At 54.9% G+C, this 18,616-nt stretch overlaps 1 protein-coding gene across 3 annotated transcripts in view; it reads left to right on the top strand.

Moving 5' to 3' along the window:
• The first annotated feature begins 79 nt into the window (after positions 1-79).
• GAK (cyclin G associated kinase) overlaps positions 80-18,616 on the top strand; it is a 59,929-nt gene continuing 41,392 nt past the window's right edge. The window contains exons 1-6 of one of the 3 annotated variants that reach the window (XM_066385339.1): positions 80-340; positions 6,209-6,270; positions 6,967-7,026; positions 8,571-8,685; positions 11,617-11,759; positions 18,412-18,537. In XM_066385339.1, coding sequence (XP_066241436.1) covers positions 196-340; positions 6,209-6,270; positions 6,967-7,026; positions 8,571-8,685; positions 11,617-11,759; positions 18,412-18,537 — 651 coding nt within the window. In that variant the 5' untranslated portion in view covers positions 80-195. The remainder of the gene's footprint in view (positions 341-6,208; positions 6,271-6,966; positions 7,027-8,570; positions 8,686-11,616; positions 11,760-18,411; positions 18,538-18,616) is intronic. The other 2 variants (XM_066385340.1, XM_066385341.1) reach the window with 2 other exon arrangements.

The following is an 18,616-nucleotide window of genomic DNA, read 5'->3' as shown; positions in this document are numbered from 1 at the left end:
AGGAGCAGGCGCGTCCCGGCTCTGCGCAGGTGCGGGCCCGCGGGCGGAAGTGGGCGGTGTCCTTCCGGGCTGCGTCACGGCGTCGGGGCGGAAGCGGAGCGGCTCCGCCGGCGGTTGCTGAGCGGCCCGGACGCCCCTGCTCCCGATCCCCTCGCGCCGCCGTCGCCGCCGCCGCCGCCGCCGCGGGTCGCCGCCATGTCGCTGCTGCAGTCCGCGCTCGACTTCCTGGCGGGCCCGGGCTCCCTAGGCGGCGCCGCCGGCCGCGATCAGACCGACTTCGTGGGGCAGACGGTGGAGCTGGGCGAGCTGCGGCTGCGGGTGCGGCGGGTCCTGGCTGAGGGTGAGGCGCGCGCCGTGCGCGGGGTCCGCGCGGGCCGGGTCACGGCCCGGGCGCGGGGAGGCGCCGAGCATCGGGCACTTCCTGGTGGGGCGTGGGGTCGACGGGGCGCGCCCCGCAGCCGGTGCGGCTGACCTGTCCGGGGGCAGGCGGCCGTCGCGGGGCGCGGGCCGGGCGGGCCGCGGGGGAGGCAGTGGTCAGAGGGGCGCTGCGCGGCGGGGGGCGGGAGGTCCGTTCCGCCCCTTCCCTTCCCTTCCCTTCCCGGCGGCCCCGGGGCGGGGGCTGCGCGGCGCTCCCCCGCTGGCGGTGGCGGGGTGGACGGCTGCGGTACTGACCTCCCCGGGTGTGGGCATTCCGAGGGGTCAGTCCTCGTGGGCTCTGTCCTGCGTGCTGGTCCTAGCGCCCGAGTGTCCTCTCCCTTGCCCACGCGGAAGTCCGCACCGTGCAGCCCCTGCCCCGCCCCGGGTTCAACTCGCACTCTGCTCCCGGCGGCTCTGGGGCTGGCGGCGCGACGACAGCTGTGTTTATTCCCGCACACGGACTCGCGGGAAAGACCGAACCTGTCTGCGTGGCTTACCGACCTGTCCGACGTCTTGGCTCCTAAAGGCCAGAAGGATGTTCTGGCCGCAGCCTCATCACACACTTTTTCTCTACCGTGGTCAGAAACAGTCAGATTTGGGTGTGATTTATCGAGAAAACAGCAGGCTCTTCTCCTTTCGGGGTTGGGGGAGCAGTACCTGCAGACCGCTCGGATACGTGGCGGTCTCTCACCTCTGGCAGCAAGGAGAGTTTCTGCAGGCTACTTCGCCTATCCTGAAAATACCCCGCAGTTATCTTGGTCTCTAAGAAACTCATGGTGAACAGTAGGTGGCTTCTGTCTTAAAATAAGACAGGTGGTTTGATGATGGAAGGACAGCGCCGCCGTGCAGGGGGATGGATCCTCAGGTGGGACAGACAGTGGGGAAGGCTCCCTAGGGCCCCCTGAGGTGAGAGGGGCAAGAATGTGCCTCTGCCAGGGACACGAGCAGGTCCCCGGCCTGGGACGAGTAATCGCAGGTGGGAGGTGGGTCAGGAAAGAAGGAAGCCCATGCTATCCACTCAGCGTCCAGGAAGAAGGGGGAGGAAATGTGACCAGCCCCTTCCCTGTGCTGTTTAGACAAGTCAGGAGGTAAAAATAACCAGTGCGGTTAGGAGCCATTGATTTCCTGTTTCTGAACTTAGTAGGCAGCTTGCAGCCTCTAAAGCTTGTAAGCTTGTGAAGCCTCTTTCTGAACTAGACTGGTTGAAGTCAGTATGAAGTCTTTTCCATAAAACAGCCACCTCGGAGATGAGGCTGTAGAACTCAGACTGTTTTCTAATAATATGAGGATGGTCCCAAGGCTTAAGTCCTTGGGTCCCAATGTTGTGCATTTCAAAACTGGTTAGGTTTTAGGAAGATAATATGTATCTTGTGTATGCTAGGATATTTCCACAGAGGTAGGAAAGTATTCTGTAATCAAATACATTAATGGTAATTAAGTATCTTCACTATAGGATAAGGTTTTAAATGATCTCACATCATTTCATGTCAGGTGTTGCTCCAGTAAATTTATGGTAGATCAGGTTTTGCTGTCAAATGATTGAGGAAGAAAATAGGAGTTTTCATAAATTTTTGGAATTGGCAACCATAGCATGAAATGAGTTGTGGGTGGAGCTGTGGAACCAGATAGCTTCCTAGTCTATTAAAATTTTGATAAAGGTTTTCATTTAAATTTTTTAAAAATGGGGAAACTGCTGGGTGGACCACAGCATGGGAGATGCCAGCCCAGTGGGTCCTGGGAGACGTTCCTGTGTCTTCTTGCTATGGCTCCACATGCTCTCGCTTCCCCTGCCAAATGGATGCCAAGGTGAGTCACTGCCTCCGAGATGAGGCCCCTGTCTGTGGCTGCCTCTCTAGACTCACTGCTAGCTAGGTGGACGAGGTAGTATGTGGGAAGTTCTTGAGACAAGGAAGACAAGGTCACACATAGCTGTCACATGATCTAAGTGTTAAGTAGTCCTGTGCATTTGGGTAGATGTTATGTGTCATTTCAGTCAGTCAGCACCTATTTGCTAGGATGCTCTGTGCCGTGCATGGTATCAGTGGCTGTAATGAACTCAGTGTGGTTCCTGCTCAAGGATTTGTGTTCTCTCTCAGGTTGGGCTGGCCTGAGAAGACATGAAGGTACATCCTGCACTAACTCCAGGCCACCTGTTAGCAGTCCTAGTCCCCCCCTCCTTCTGCCTCCTGGCAACTGCTTTTGGAGGGCCCTGCCCTTTGTGGTGCAGGGTGTTGTGAAGGGTGAGGGTGCTAGATGTCTGGTATGCACAGGCGGTCGCAGGAGTATGTGATAGTTAGTATTTTTGGCTGCAAGTTTCAGAAAAGAGAGGGTCTGTCTGGGGCCAGGATGTCTTCTACAGGTGTCCATAGTGCAGGGCATTTTAAAAGGTGACTAGGTGGTCATAGCACACTGACATCCTTTTCACACAGGACACAATCTTGTCCTGAGTGTTGTCTCCTCAACCGTCCTGGTTTTACGGTCCTTGTTTCTTTGTACCTGCCCTGGGCCAGAGGCCTGAGTGCAGGAGCTCTTCTCCACACTGTCTGTCCCATCCCGAGGGCCTCCTTGCACTGAACTATCTTTCCATTATTGGAATGTGTGTCTTTGAAGTACTACAGGAGAGAAGCCACCCACCCAGGGGTGCTGAGAGGATGTTTTGTCTTCTCCAGATACTTTGGAGCACAAAGAACCAGGATCTTTGCAGCAGGGCCTTGGGGCTTGCAGTGTGGCCCACCTCTTGTCCCTAATGAATTGCCCACTCTTAGGTCTTCTCACTTGTGTGTGTGTGTGTGTGTGTGTGTGTGTGTGTGTGTGTGTGTGACAGAGAGAGAGAGAGAGACAGAGAGGGACAAACAGGAAGGGAGAGAGGTGAGAAGCATCAATCATCAGTTTTTCGTTGCAACATCTTAGTTGTTCATTGATTGCTTTCTCATATGTGCCTTGACTGGGGGGCTACAGCAGAGCAAATGACCCCTTGCTCAAGCCAGCAACCTTAAGCTCAAGCTGGTGAGCCTTGCTCAAACCAAATGAGCCCGTGTTCAAGCTGGTGACCTCGTGGTTTCGAACCTGGGTCCTCTGTGTCCCAATCCAACGCCCTATCCACTGCGCCACCGCCCGGTCATGCAGGTCTCCTCACTTTTAAGTTGGCGGCTTTTTCATCAGCCCTTTATGTGCCGTGACTGACAGCCATATGAAGTAGTAATAGCAGTCACCACCAGAGCACTTACAGGCTGTGACTGTTCGGCAAGCAGAGTACACGATGTTTCATGTGATCTGTGATTCTGATGGTGGCTGAGGTCTGGGCTTGCCAAGGCCACCAGCCAATGAGTGACAGAATTGAGGCTGGAAGCCCACAGAAGGCCGCCTCATCTGGGCTTCTTGACATCTGGCAGAGCGCTGTGTTCTGGGGGTTTTTGCCTAAGGATGCCCAGGTGCTCCAGCACCGTTGATTGGTTCTGCACCTGTCAGAAATCATGTGGGTATGTTGTGTGGCTCTGTTTCTAGAATTTTTCTGTCTTGTTCCGCCAGTACTGCAGCTGTGTAACAAGTCCTGAAGTTGAGTATCCTTTTTCTCAGGGAAAGTTTCAACAGTGTGGACAAGCAGATTGAGTAACAGAGCAAACATCTATGTCCCTACTAACTAGAGTTAGTAAATGTTAGCTTTAAAAATTACATTTGGCCTGACCAGTGGTGGAACAGTGGATAGAGCATTGACTTGGGATGTTGAGGTCTCAGGTTCGAAACCCTTAGGTCTCTGGCTTGAGTGTAGGCTATTCTGGAGCCCAGGATTATCAACATGACCCCATGGTCGCTGACTTGAGCCCAAGGTTGATGGCTTGAGCAATGGCTCACTGGCTCAGCTGGAGCCCCCCAGTTCAAGGCACATATGAGGCAATCAATGAACAACTCAAGTGCTGCAACTACGAGTTGATTCTTCTCATCTCTTTCCCTTCCTGTCTCTTGCTTAAAAAAAAAAAAAAAAAAAAAAAAATGCATATAGATCCAGACATCTTTTTCCTGGAAACCTCCTCAGCATGATTGTGGAGTCACCCACGTTACTGCCTGTCAGCAGTCAATCCCCCTTATTTATTGTGGAGTCATGCTCCCTTTGGGGCAGTTGGTTTGTCCATTCACTGTCAGTGGACATGAGGTTTGTTCCCCATTTGGGCAATTACAGTGAAACTGTATGAACATTTGTGTGCACGTCTTTGTACAGAGGTGGGTGTATCCGTCAGTGTGGCCACAGGCTGTGGAGTCAGCGTCTGTTTAACTTCTAAAGAAGTTACCAAACTGTTCTCCAAAGTGGTTACAGCATTTTATGTTCCCACCACAGTGTCCGCATCCCACTGCCCGCACTTGCTGTGGTCAGTTTGTGAACACGCAGACACTCTGACTAGATGTGCAGGAGCACCCGCGGTCTGCGTTCGCATTTTCCTCGTGGGTAATGAGTGATGTTAAACGTGTTTTCATGAGCTTACTCTTGTATATATCTGGTGAGGTGTCTTTTCATATATTTTGCCTGTTAAATTTTTTGTTGTTATTGAATTTTGGATTTTCTTCATATTTTCTGGCTAGAATTCCATAAGGAATGTGATTTGCAAAGTCCAGTTAGTGGCTTGTCTTTCCTCCTATCAACAGTGTTTCAGAAACTGGAAGTCTTTACTTTGATGAGCCCATTTCTCATTTTTTTTTCATTTGTGGGTCATGTTTCTGTTCTTATATCTAAAAACTCTGCTTAACTCAGGACATTAGAAAGACAGTTGATTTTCATATGGTCTGATAGCCCATAACCTCCCAAACTGATTTATTATTTTCAAAAAATTTTTTTCTTATAAGTTTTAAGAGAGAGGAAGGGAGAAAGAGACAGAGACAGACAGACCAGGGATTGAACCAACCAACCAAGCTATCCAGCCAGGGCCCAAACTCATTTATTAATTATAGTGGCTTTGGGGGGAAGGTTTTACATGATTGTCTATAATAGATGATCACATGTCTGCAAGGAAAGACATTGTTATTTTTTCCTTTCCAATCTGGATGCTTTTTCTTTTACCTGGATGCCCAGGTTGGGCCTTCCCTACGACACTGAGTTGCAGTAGTGAGAACACACATCCTTCTTGTTCTGGTCTCAGGGCAAAGTGTGTGGCCTCCTGCTGCTAGGCGTGGTGTTGCTGGCGTCTCTCATGGCTGTCCTTGATCAGGTAGAGCAGTTTGCTGGGAGTTTTTAATTTCATGGTGTAATTTCCCACTATATAAGCAGATAGAAAAAGCCATGCAATTAAACTTAAAAACAATAGAATTACATTGATTTTCAAGTGTTAAACCTACTCTAATTAGTCATGATGTATCATCATTTTTTATCTACTGATGGGTTTGATGTGCTAACATGTTATTTTTTTAGAACTAAGGATCTAAGAAATCTTTGTTCTGTGTTCATGTGAAATCTTTTAGCATCTTTTTCTTTTGCGCATTTGGACAGTGCAGCTGGATGTCGGTCATTTGTCTCCTCTCTCTCTCTCTCTCATATCAATCTGTCTAGAATTAATTGAGTTCATTTGTTTTCAGAGCACTGCCTCTGGCTTTGTTGATTTTCTTCATTTTTCCTTCATTGATCTCTGTTCCTATGTTTGTTTATTTCCTTCCTGCCTCTGAAGCAGGATAATTAAAAACTAGTATTATGTAAATTGAAGCCATTGCAGAAAACAAATGCTATTCACAAGTCTAGTTTGTATTTTTCTTAGTAAATGTTGATTGAAATCACAGCACTGAACATGTTTGTTTCTCTAACTTTCAGGAGGGTTTGCATTTGTGTATGAAGCTCAAGATCTGGGAAGTGGCAGAGAGTATGCATTAAAGGTGAGAAAGGACGGCACGTGTTGTGTGGGTTTTGGTTATTTTAAAGGAAATCTCAAAGTGACAGTGTTTTGAGGGAGTATTCCCTGTTATCTAGTTTCTTTTTTGCAGTCTGTTTATCCTGTTTGTTTCTTCTGGTGGTCAAGAGCCATCAGCAGTTTTAGTGGACTTCACAAATGCAGCTTCCAGCTTTGAGGCTTGGGGGCAAGAGTGACCACAAGTGCTGAGAGTGCACAGTGAGGTTTCACAAAGAGCAGGGGGTTCACTGCCACTCGAGTGGACTGTGTGTACACAGTGTCCTAGAGCAGGGTCACCGTGGGACAGTGGGAGGGCAGGGCCGTCTGGTTCTGTTGGGGGACAGCAGGTGCCCTCCCTGGGCCGCCGAGTGGAGTGGCCATTCTGGGTGTGTTGCCAAGCTGTAGGGGCCTGTGTGGCTTTGGGGACCAGGATGAGGACCCTCATTTCAGCAACGGCTTCTTTTCTTTCAGTGTCTTATTTTACTCCAGCCTGTTTGCAGAAAAGGCTCCTATTTGTAGTTGTTACTGTGTCCTTGGACACTAGAGGACCATTTTCAGGGGTCTTGAACCTTCTGTCAGTTTCTGTGTAGGTCAGGGGTTAAGTGTGCCTGAGCTACTCTGCTGGACGTGGACTGGGGAGACCCACAGTTGCTAATTTTGTCTGCGCTCTTCCCCGATGCAGAGACTGTTGTCCAACGAGGAGGAGAAGAACAGAGCCATCATCCAGGAAGTGTGCTTCATGGTATCCTTTTCCCAGGAGTCGGCCACTGAGACCCACGGGGCAGGCTGCCGTTGCCCTGCACTGCTCTTTTTTAAAATTTTATTTATTTATTTATTTATTTATTTATTTATTTATTACAGAGACAGGGAGTGAGTCAGAGAGAGGGATAGACAGGGACAGACAGACAGGAACGGAGAGAGATGAGAAGCATCAATCATTAGTTTTTCATTGCGCGTTGCAACACCTTAGTTGTTCATTGATTGCTTTCTCACATGTGCCTTGACCACAGGCCTTCAGCAGACTGAGTAACCCCTTGCTGGAGCCAGCGACCTTGGGTCCAAGCTGGTGAACCTTGCTCAAACCAGATGAGCCCGTGCTCAAGCTGGCGACCTCAGGGTCTCGAACCTGGGTCCTTCCGCATCCCAGTCCGATGCTCTATCCACTGCGCCACCGCCTGGTCAGGCTGCACTGTTCTTTTTGAAGAGCCAAAGTTGGCCTTTTCTTGGACTTATCTGTAGACTGTTTCTCGTGAGAAGTGGTGTTTCCCTTGTTTTTCACTCTCAGGGTAGTGGTCAGAGATTCTGTGGTTCTGGGAGAGGAGATGTGGGTCTTGCCCCAGAAGCCTCTGTGCCTTGGGCTGAGCCGTGGATGGAGGCCCGTGCACAAGCGATGGACAGTGGGCATTCTTGCTCGCGGTCACCCGGTTGGAGCGACTGCTGCGCTGGGTGGGGTCTTGCCCTTTGCTGCCAGACTGCTCTCTGTTCTTTTCTCAAGCTCTGTCCACAGTGAGCCTGAGGTGCTCACCTTGCTGAGGTCCAGGTGGACGCCTTCACCACCCACAGCCTCTCGCACCATGCCCTCTGATGCTGTCCTGCCTGGCCTGTGGTCAGGTGTGTATGGCCAGCATGGTGGTGGTTCCATCACACTTCACTCTCCTTCCTCCACATCTTGCTGCTCTGCTTGGTTGACCTTATCTTGCTGCTCTGACGCGCTGAGACATAAGATCGTTCCGTTCACTGTTATGACTGTAGTGTCTAAATGTCATATTTTTACGATGGGCAGAAGTAGGTATACAGTTGTTTGTATAGAAAAATAATGCAAGGATGGACCCTGGCCAGTTGGCTCAGCGGTAAAGCGTTGGCCCAGGTTCGATTCCTGGCCAGGGCAGACAGAATAAGCGACCATCTGCTTCTCTACCCTTCCCCTTCTCCTTTCTCTCTATGTCTGTCTCTCTCTTCCCCTCCCGCAGCCAAAGCTCCATTGGAGCAAAATTGGCCCAGCGCTGAGGATGGCTCCATGGCCTCTGCCTCAGGCGCTAGAATGGCTCTGATTGCGGCGGAGCGACGCCCCAGATGGGCAAAGCGTCGCCCCCTGGTGGGCGTGCCGGGTGGATCCCAGTCTGCCTCCCCACTTCTCACTTCAGAAAAATACAAAAAGAAAAAAGAAAAATAATACAGGGTGAACTGTTCCAGGTAGTCCCAGTTATAAACCTACTGTTGCCCACTGTGTGTACTTGTTTCTAAATGTGCAGATGTACGTGTTCTCCTTTAACAAGACACCTGCAGAAAAAGCTTTCTGGCCACCCCAATATTGTTCAGTTTTGCTCTGCAGCATCAATAGGAAAGGAGGAGTCAGACACGGGGCAGGCCGAGTTCCTGCTGCTCACGGAGCTCTGCAAAGGTAACGGTCCACTGGGACAGTCCCGTGACACGCACAGCGCCTCTCTCTGGGACAGTCCCGTGACACGCACAGCGCCTCTCTCTGGGAGATGTGTTGGTCGTGATGGAAAGAGCGGGACATGTGACCTAATCGGCATGAGGCTGTGCTCTTAGGAGGAAAGGCTCTTTAGTCACTAACAGGAGTGGGGGGGACCTGGTACCTTCTGCAGAGTCAAGGGGTTGAGAGGGCCACGTGGGTACCTGTGTACACCCCGTGGAGAGCCGGGGAGGTGGAGCATGCCCACCCTTCCAGAGCCCATCGGCTTAGTGGGGAACCGATGATGGTGTCACAGAGAAGAGGAGTGAGTGGAGGACATGTAAGGGTCAGTGGGAGGCCTGCGGCCTGGAGGGACCACCTGTATGTACTGAGACACAGTGCTTCTTTGTTAGTGGCGTGCGTGTGGGAGAGGAGGCAGGGACGGCTGCCACAGGCTTCGGCAGCCACAGAGGGCACCGAGGCAGGCATCTCCCTGGGAGGGGCAAGTGCTGTGCCCACAGACACACTCCTCCCTGGCATCCCCCCCACAAGAAGGGCTGTCTGTCACAGAGGAGAGGCTGGAGCGGTACAGCAGGCACCTCTGCAGAGAGGAGCAGAACACCCGTCGGTGCTGAGCGTGGAGGAGGAGGAGGGAACGAGCTGGGAGGAGGGTCTTCACCGCGGGAAAGGCGAAGGCAGCAGGTCGAAACAGGGGCAGCATGGAGTCCGGAGCCCAGGTGGGGCCTGTTGTACTCCCCACGTCCGGATCTCTGCTCCCATTCTCACAGAGCTGGCTGGCAGGTGCCTGTCCTTAGGCTCAGGTCGGGCACGTGGTTCTTCCAATTAATGGGTGTTCAGTATCACTGCTGTTTGTAACGACACAGAGTATGTGCTCATTGGGAAGTCATTGTGCAGGTGTTTGCAGAACTGGGGGTTCTGCAGACACACTCTCACTTTCTGAAATGTGCTGTCTTGCACGTCCTCACACTCACCTGCTCTCTAAGGCTCGGAACACCTGAACCTCCAGGTCCTTGACCAGCACCCACGGAATGGGCATCTCGTCTGGGGCATGAATGTTAGTGCACAGAAGTGCTGTGCATCCGTGCGTGACTTGGTATCCCTGCGCCTGGTATTAGCAAGGGGCTTGTTAGGTTGGGGGGCAGGGGTGTGCTACTCAGACAGCGTGCTCTGCACACCTCAGGTGTCACGGAGGAGGTCACACATGCTTCCATGCACGCAGTGTGTTCTGATGGGCATGCCCTTTTTTTCAGCCATGGCTATTTTGGTGGTCTGTTGTGTCCTCTGCCCATCAGACAGGGGCTTAGAAGAGTTCTGCATCACTCTAGTGTTGGGCTTTGGAAGGCTGTGGGTTTTAAGCAGTACTGTGTGAACCATTTCACAAGTGAGGTGTGCGCTGCAGCTCACAGCACGTGCCCACATCGGGTAGAATGGCTCCCTGCAATGGGGCAGCCTCACAGGTCACACCATGCAGCGTCACCACAGCAGCCTGGGACTGCTGTCTGGGAGCTGCATGCAAGGCTGGGGCTGAGTGCCTCGTGTGCTTCCAGGGTGGGTGCAGGGGATCACTTGACACAGGGCAGGGCCGGACGTGGGTTCCCGCTCCACTGAAGGGGAGCCTTGCGGTGGCTCCTGGTGCCCACCCATGGGCTCTTCCTGTCCCTTCTTGCCAGCCCCACAGGCCACCCCTCATCTCGCTCTCCACTGGGCCCTCTCCAGCCCCTCTGCCACCTGCAGAATTGCTAGTTCTAAAGCGATGCCCTTTCTCACTGAGCAGCAGAGGCCGGTAAGCACTGACATTGATGTCCCCTCTATATGCTGCTCCCTCGCCCTCTTCCAGCCGGGTGTTCCCTGTGTCACCACATGCCCTCGGGCTGGTGCAGAGCCTGGGAGGCAGGTGTGGCTAGGAGAGAGCCTAGTGGCCTGGAGGGAGGCTAGGGCTGGGCCTGGTGTGCAGGACCACAGCGGCACCACCAGGGTGGACGCTGCACCATGAGTGGGTGGTGGCAGGAGTGCACAGGTTCTGGGACGTGAAGGTGATGCAGTTATATGAAAACCCAGCTGCCATGGATGTATGGAGTCTGTGTTGACATCCCGAGCCTCATGCCACTCGCGGGCAGGTCGATACTCTCACCAGATGAACGTGGTATCTGTTGGCACTGATGTGTGCAGGTTGTGGGTTCAGTGATTCACCCAGCATCGGGGGAAGTGGAGTGTAGAGAGGGCGCCCATGCTACAGTCTGAGCAGAGGTGGTACCCTGGGAGGTGGTGTTTGAGCCCAGGATGCGAGGGACAGTGTGGGGAGGGCCCCCGCAGAGCTCGAGCTGTAGTAGCAACCATGGTTGTGCATGATGTCACTGAGGTGGCCTGGAGCCTGGACCAGGGATGGGGCCACGGGGAGGGACAGGGCTGAGGACCAGGGCAGTGTGGGTGCTTAGGTGTGAACATGGGTGTCCCCAGTACAGTTGTTGGGGAACCTCTGCTAGGACCAGTGACAGGAGCTCCCTGGGTCACAGTCTTGCCGTCCCCATCAGGGCTGTCACCACCCACTGGTCCCATGTGCTGTCTGTGTTCAGTCTGGAGTGATGTTCACGGAGATTCTACGCTCACAGGCAGATGGCCATTGTCATTTAAGGAAACAGTGAGGATTTTGCTAGAGACAGTTGAGAAGATGGCGTGTTTGTGGTTTTTCTGGTGGCTGCTGTCTCCCCCATCTCTCTGTGGTAGGAGGTCTGAGCTGCCTGAGCTGTGGCCACAGCAGGTGTTCCCTCGACAGGCTCTATAACTGGACGGTGGTGGTGCCGGTAGCCACGCCCTCTTCTTCTACCCTGAGCCCTGCTCTGCACGCCGGTCAGCGTTGGTGGTTCCTGGTGGTGAGAATGTGCTTGTCTCTTTCAGGGCAGCTGGTGGAGTTTCTGAAGAAAAGTGAGGCTAAAGGCCCGTTGTCTTGTGACACTGTCCTGAAGATCTTCTACCAGACGTGCAGAGCCGTGCAGCACATGCACAGACAGAAGCCACCCATCATCCACAGGGACCTCAAGGTGCTACGGCCCTGCCCCCCGGTTAGGAGGGCACACAGATTTTGCCAGCACAGGCTCTGCCAAGAAGTCTCTGAGACCCGTATAGGAGCCTCTTGACAGCGAGTGGGTTTTCTGGAATCTTCTCCGTTGAAGCAGTGAGAGAGCCCTCCCTGTGTGTCATCGACTTTGCTGATGCACGTGGGGCCTTCACACACGGGGCCACACAGCGGGCCTGGGGCTCCCTCCAGGCTCCCGTGGGTCCCACGCCTGTGGGTCCGTGCCCATAGCTCTGGGTGGAGCGGAGGACTGTACCTGCTCCTCTGGGCGCACCCTCTGCGTGCCAGCACGTCTGCGCAGGGAGAGCTGCTGGCACCTGCCTGTCACACGGGGTTTGCTGTGTGGGTGCTGAGCGTGTCCCCGTGCACAGGTGGGGCCGAGGGCCCCGAGCCCCCACCCCACCAGCCACCTGTACTTGAAGCTGCCGTTTTCATTTTGCCAGGAAGGGGTGGGTGGGGAATGGTCTATGTGTAGTGATTTTGCTTTTTCCTGGTTATTCATGAAGGTAAAGTGGTTTTTGCTGTCTATAGTGTCCTTTGGCGCCTTGTTCTTCAGGTGACTTTGTTTCTGCCCTTTTTGTTGTTCTGGTCTGTCGTCCTGATTGTGATTCATTGAGGCTCTTTGTGCATTCTTTTTTTTTTTTTTTTTTTTTGTATTTTTCTGAAGTGAGAAGCAGGGAGGCAGAGAGACAGACTCCCGCATGCCCACCAGGGGACAATGCTAAGACCAGCTCCTGAGGTGGAGGCCGTGGAGCCATCCTCAGCACCCAGGCCAGCTTTGCTCCAATGGAGCCTTGGCTGCGGGAGGGGAAGAGAGAGACAGAGAGGAAGCAGATGGGCGCTTCTCCCGTGTGCCCTGGCTGGGAATTGAGCCCGGGACTTCCACACTCTGGGCAGACGCTCTGCCGCTGAGCCAACCACTGAGCCAGCCGGCCCGGCCTCCTTGTGCATTCTTATAGTTGTATGTGCTGCAACTGTTTCCTGGGTTATGGCCTGGGTTTTTTTATTCCTCCTCTGGTGTTTTTGAAAAACCTAAGACTTTGTAGACATCATTTAGCCCCACAGAACTTGTGTGCCAGCTGGGCCAGGTTGGGTGTCAGGGGCCCCGCATCCTGCTGTTGACGCAGGGTTTTGCTGAAGGAGTATAAAGTGGGCTGAAAACGTCGCGCCCTTTCCCACCCAGACAGCGCACAGACTCTGAGAGAGCAGCTGTGCTCGTGCATAGCTGAGCACTGCTACTGCCTTGCAGGACTCACGCTCCCCAGCGTCACTTCCCATCCAGTCTGTGGCTAGCCCCCTGGTTTCTCCAGGTGCATCTCTCAGCTCTCCCCAGTGGGGACCAGGCAGGTGCTCCTGTGGGCCCTAGCAGAGGGGTCAGCACTGACACCCTGTCTGTGGGTTTTGTCTTCATTTAGGTTTGAGCCTCTGACAAGCTTGGCCTTCTCTCTTGTCCCCTGAGCCCACGTTGGCAGGCACCACGTTGCAGACCCCTGTGGAGTCGGGAGGATGCCTGGGCAGCAGTGGTGCTCTGGGTGCAGAGGTCTCTACTGTGTGGACTGGGCAGCTGTGGTGCTCTGGGTGCAGAGGTCTCTACTGTGTGGACTGAGCAGCTGTGGTGCTCTGGGTGCAGAGGTCTCTACCGTGTGGACTGGGCAGCGGTGGTGCTCTGGGTGCAGAGATCTCTCTCTACCGTGTGGACTGGGCAGCTGTGGTGCTCTGGGTGCAGAGGTCTCTACTGTGTGGACTGAGCAGCTGTGGTGCTCTGGGTGCAGAGGTCTCTACCGTGTGGACTGGGCAGCGGTGGTGCTCTGGGTGCAGAGATCTCTCTCTACCGTGTGGACTGGGCAGCTGTGGTGCTCTGGGTGCAGAGATCTCTACTGTGTGGACTGGGCAGCTGTGGTGCTCTGGGTGCAGAGGTCTCTACTGTGTGGACTGAGCAGCTGTGGTGCTCTGGGTGCAGAGGTCTCTACCGTGTGGACTGGGCAGCGGTGGTGCTCTGGGTGCAGAGATCTCTCTCTACCGTGTGGACTGGGCAGCTGTGGTGCTCTGGGTGCAGAGATCTCTACTGTGTGGACTGGGCAGTTGTGGTGCTCTGGGTGCAGAGGTCTCTACCATGTGGACTGGGCAGCTGTGGTGCTCTGGGTGCAGAGATCTCTACCGTGTGGACTGGGCAGCTGTGGTGCTCTGGGTGCAGAGGTCTCTCTCTACCGTGTGGACTGGGCAGCTGTGGTGCTCTGGGTGCAGAGGTCTCTACCGTGTGGACTGGGCAGCGGTGGTGCTCTGGGTGCAGAGGTCTCTCTCTACTGTGGACTGGGCAGCTGTGGTGCTCTGGGTGCAGAGATCTCTACCGTGTGGACTGGGCAGCTGTGGTGCTCTGGGTGCAGAGGTCTCTCTCTACCGTGTGGACTGGGCAGCGGTGGTGCTCTGGGTGCAGAGGTCTCTACCGTGGGGACTGGGCAGCTGTGGTGCTCTGGGTGCAGAGGTCTCTCTCTACCGTGTGGACTGGGCAGCTGTGGTGCTCTGGGTGCAGAGATCTCTACCGTGTGGACTGGGCAGCTGTGGTGCTCTGGGTGCAGAGGTCTCTCTCTACCGTGTGGACTGGGCAGCGGTGGTGCTCTGGGTGCAGAGGTCTCTACCGTGGGGACTGGGCAGCTGTGGTGCTCTGGGTGCAGAGGTCTCTCTCTACCGTGTGGACTGGGCAGCTGTGGTGCTCTGGGTGCAGAGGTCTCTCTCTACCGTGTGGACTGGGCAGCTGTGGTGCTCTGGGTGCAGAGGTCTCTCTCTACTGTGGACTGGGCAGCGGTGGTGCTCTGGGTGCAGAGGTCTCTACCGTGTGGACTGGGCAGCTATGGTGCTCTGGGTGCAGAGGTCTCTACCGTGTGGACTGGGCAGCTGTGGTGCTCTGGGTGCAGAGGTCTCTACCGTGTGGACTGGGCAGCTGTGGTGCTCTGGGTGCAGAGGTCTCTACCGTGTGGACTGGGCAGCTGTGGTGCTCTGGGTGCAGAGGTCTCTCTCTACCGTGTGGACTGGGCAGCTGTGGTGCTCTGGGTGCAGAGGTCTCTACCGTGTGGACTGGGCAGCTGTGGTGCTCTGGGTGCAGAGGTCTCTCTCTACCGTGTGGACTGGGCAGCTGTGGTGCTCTGGGTGCAGAGGTCTCTCTCTACCGTGTGGACTGGGCAGCTGTGGTGCTCTGGGTGCAGAGGTCTCTCTCTACTGTGGACTGGGCAGCTGTGGTGCTCTGGGTGCAGAGGTCTCTACCGTGTGGACTGGGCAGCTATGGTGCTCTGGGTGCAGAGGTCTCTACCGTGTGGACTGGGCAGCTGTGGTGCTCTGGGTGCAGAGGTCTCTCTCTACCGTGTGGACTGGGCAGCTGTGGTGCTCTGGGTGCAGAGGTCTCTCTCTACTGTGGACTGGGCAGCTGTGGTGCTCTGGGTGCAGAGGTCTCTACCGTGTGGACTGGGCAGCTGTGGTGCTCTGGGTGCAGAGGTCTCTCTCTACCGTGGGGACTGGGCAGCTGTGGTGCTCTGGGTGCAGAGGTCTCTCTCTACCGTGTGGACTGGGCAGCTGTGGTGCTCTGGGTGCAGAGGTCTCTCTCTACCGTGTGGACTGGGCAGCTGTGGTGCTCTGGGTGCAGAGGTCTCTACCGTGTGGACTGGGCAGCTGTGGTGCTCTGGGTGCAGAGGTCTCTACCGTGTGGACTGGGCAGCTGTGGTGCTCTGGGTGCAGAGGTCTCTACCGTGTGGACTGGGCAGCTGTGGTGCTCTGGGTGCAGAGGTCTCTACCGTGTGGACTGGGCAGCTGTGGTGCTCTGGGTGCAGAGGTCTCTACCGTGTGGACTGGGCAGCTGTGGTGCTCTGGGTGCAGAGGTCTCTACCGTGTGAACTGGGCAGCGGTGGTGCTCTGGGTGCAGAGGTCTCTACCGTGTGGACTGGGCAGCTGTGGTGCTCTGGGTGCAGAGGTCTCTCTCTACCGTGTAGACTGGGCAGCTATGGTGCTCTGGGTGCAGAGGTCTCTCTCTACCGTGTGGACTGGGCAGCTGTGGTGCTCTGGGTGCAGAGGTCTCTCTCTACCGTGTGGACTGGGCAGCTGTGGTGCTCTGGGTGCAGAGGTCTCTCTCTACCGTGTGGACTGGGCAGCTATGGTGCTCTGGGTGCAGAGGTCTCTCTCTACCGTGTGGACTGGGCAGCTATGGTGCTCTGGGTGCAGAGGTCTCTCTCTACCGTGTGGACTGGGCAGCTGTGGTGCTCTGGGTGCAGAGGTCTCTACCGTGTGGACTGGGCAGCTGTGGTGCTCTGGGTGCAGAGGTCTCTCTCTACCGTGTGGACTGGGCAGCTGTGGTGCTCTGGGTGCAGAGGTCTCTACCGTGTGGACTGGGCAGCTGTGGTGCTCTGGGTGCAGAGGTCTCTCTACCGTGTGGACTGGGCAGCTGTGGTGCTCTGGGTGCAGAGGTCTCTCTCTACCGTGTGGACTGGGCAGCTGTGGTGCTCTGGGTGCAGAGGTCTCTCTCTACCGTGTGGACTGGGCAGCTGTGGTGCTCTGGGTGCAGAGGTCTCTACCGTGTGGACTGGGCAGTTGTGGTGCTCTGGGTGCAGAGGTCTCTCTCTACTGTGTGGACTGGGCAGCTGTGGTGCTCTGGGTGCAGAGGTCTCTACCATGTGGACTGGGCAGCTGTGGTGCTCTGGGTGCAGAGGTATCTACCATGTGGACTGGGCAGCTGTGGTACTCTGGGTGCAGAGGTCTCTACCGTGTGGATACACCTCTTGTCGGCTGGGGTGGCGGTGGATCTTCCTGTGTCATCAGGATTGCCCTGCCTATGTGTCAGTCATGTGCTTGCATGTGTGAATAACCAGGAATCAGGATTGTCCTGCCTCATGTGTCAGTCATGTGCTTGCATGTGTGAATAGCCAGGAATCAGGATTGTCCTGCCTCATGTGTCAGTCATGTGCTTGCATGTGTGAATAGCCAAGAGAATGAAATCAGGGAATCCGCATCTGTGAGCTTGGCCTGGGTACACACCCCTCATTTTCTCAGCGCCCCGTGGGTGCCAGGTGTCCCCACAGCCTGTCGCTACGCGTGGCTCGAGGGTGCATCCTTTGTGTTAGCTTTCCGCTTAACGTGGTGGTTTTAGGGTTCGTCCGTCTCGTGTGCCCATAGTTAACAGTTTGTGCCATGGGGTCCCTGCTTCCTGTGCTGGTGGTGACCAGTACCGTCTCGACGTCTGGCATGTCAGCAGCTATCTGCGCTTTTGTGTGGGCTATGCCTGTGCCATTCTTTGCGGTCCTTGCTGGTGGCAGCAGACGGGGTGGTTTTAGTGGCGTTTTCCTTCTGTGAGTGAAGTTGAGCATCTTTGTGTTTGTTTGCATTTGAACTTCCTCTTTGGGGAAGTACCTGTGGCGTGTTTGCCTGTTCTTATCTGGTAAGCCCCGTGTGGGGTACGTGTGTGGGTGTGTGGCTTGCGTGCTCACTCAGCTCAGGGTGCTGTTTTTAGCGGGCATTGTCAGCTCCCAGCATGATGTGCTTCTGACCTATACGTGTTGTCCTGAAGACGTGTGGCTGCCCTTAGGGACAGGGCTTCCCTCGCTGTGCTTATCCCACTCTCCCAGCACCTGGGTCCTGGTCTGGGTGCCCCTCCACTCCAGGGCTGTGTGGCCAGGCTCACAAAGGGCTGACGTGAAATGAGTCTGCTCTGCGGGCCACGCGGCACGCAGACTCTGCCTTGCGGCACAGCTGTAGGCGCCTGCCATTGGCGCGAGTGTGCGTGGCTGCTGCGGCCCCGTGTTAGGAAGAGTTGTTTTTTTAATTTTCCCCAGCATTGAGATATGTAAACCCATCCTTAGCTCTGGGCCTTGCAGAAGTGGCCAGGCCTGGACTGTGCCCTCGAGGGACTGGGGCAGGTTGGTGCCTTTGCTGTTAGGAACGTGGTTCCTGTTACATTGGATCTAAAAGTACATCTCCGTTGACAGTTTCTGACTAGATTTCTTCATAGCCTCTTGATATATAATTATGTGGGGGGGGTTTGTTTTGTTGTTTTTTTTGGTATTTTTCTGAAGTTGGAAATGGGGAGGCAGTCAGACAGACTCCCGCATGCGCCCGACCGGGATCCACTCGGCATGCCCGTCAGGGGTGATGCTCTGCCCATCTGGGGCGTCGCTTTGTTGCAACCAGAGCCATTCTAGCGCCTGAGGTGGAGGCCATGTAGCCATCCTCAGCGCCCGGGCCAACTTTGCTCCAATGGAGCCTCGGCTGCGGGAGGGGAAGAGAGAGACAGAGAGGAAGGAAAAGGGGATGGGTGGAGAAGCAGATGGGCGCTTCTCCTGTGTGCCCTGGCCGGGAATCGAACCCGGGACTCCTGCACGCCAGGCTGACGCTCTACCACTGAGCCAACTGGCCAGGGCCAATTATGTGTTTTTAATGGTTAAACGTTTTCATTTTCTGACTTTGCATTGTGTATTTTATATTATTAGTTGCAGTTACATTTGATTTGTGGTGTAACTTTTTTTCTGAGTTATCCATTTCTAAAGGCACTGATTTTGATTAGAAGAAGTTAAGGTGCTGTGTTTGCCACTTGGGCCATCTGGACCTCAAGTTTATAAGGACCTTCTCCTGGAATTTTTCAGGTTGAAAACTTGCTGCTGAGTAACCAGGGGACCATTAAGCTGTGTGACTTTGGTAGCGCCACGACCATATTGCACGCCCCCGACTACAGCTGGAGTGCCCAGCGGCGGGCCCAGGTGGAGGAGGAGGTGAGACGGGGCGGGCGGTGCTCGAGGTCCTGGTCCAGGTGGAGGAGGAGGAGGTGAGACGGGGCGGGTGGTGCTCGAG

Source organism: Saccopteryx leptura, chromosome 5 (assembly GCF_036850995.1).
Source record: "Saccopteryx leptura isolate mSacLep1 chromosome 5, mSacLep1_pri_phased_curated, whole genome shotgun sequence".
NCBI lineage: Eukaryota > Metazoa > Chordata > Mammalia > Chiroptera > Emballonuridae > Saccopteryx > Saccopteryx leptura.
This window is presented reverse-complemented; position numbering and strand designations above follow the sequence as displayed.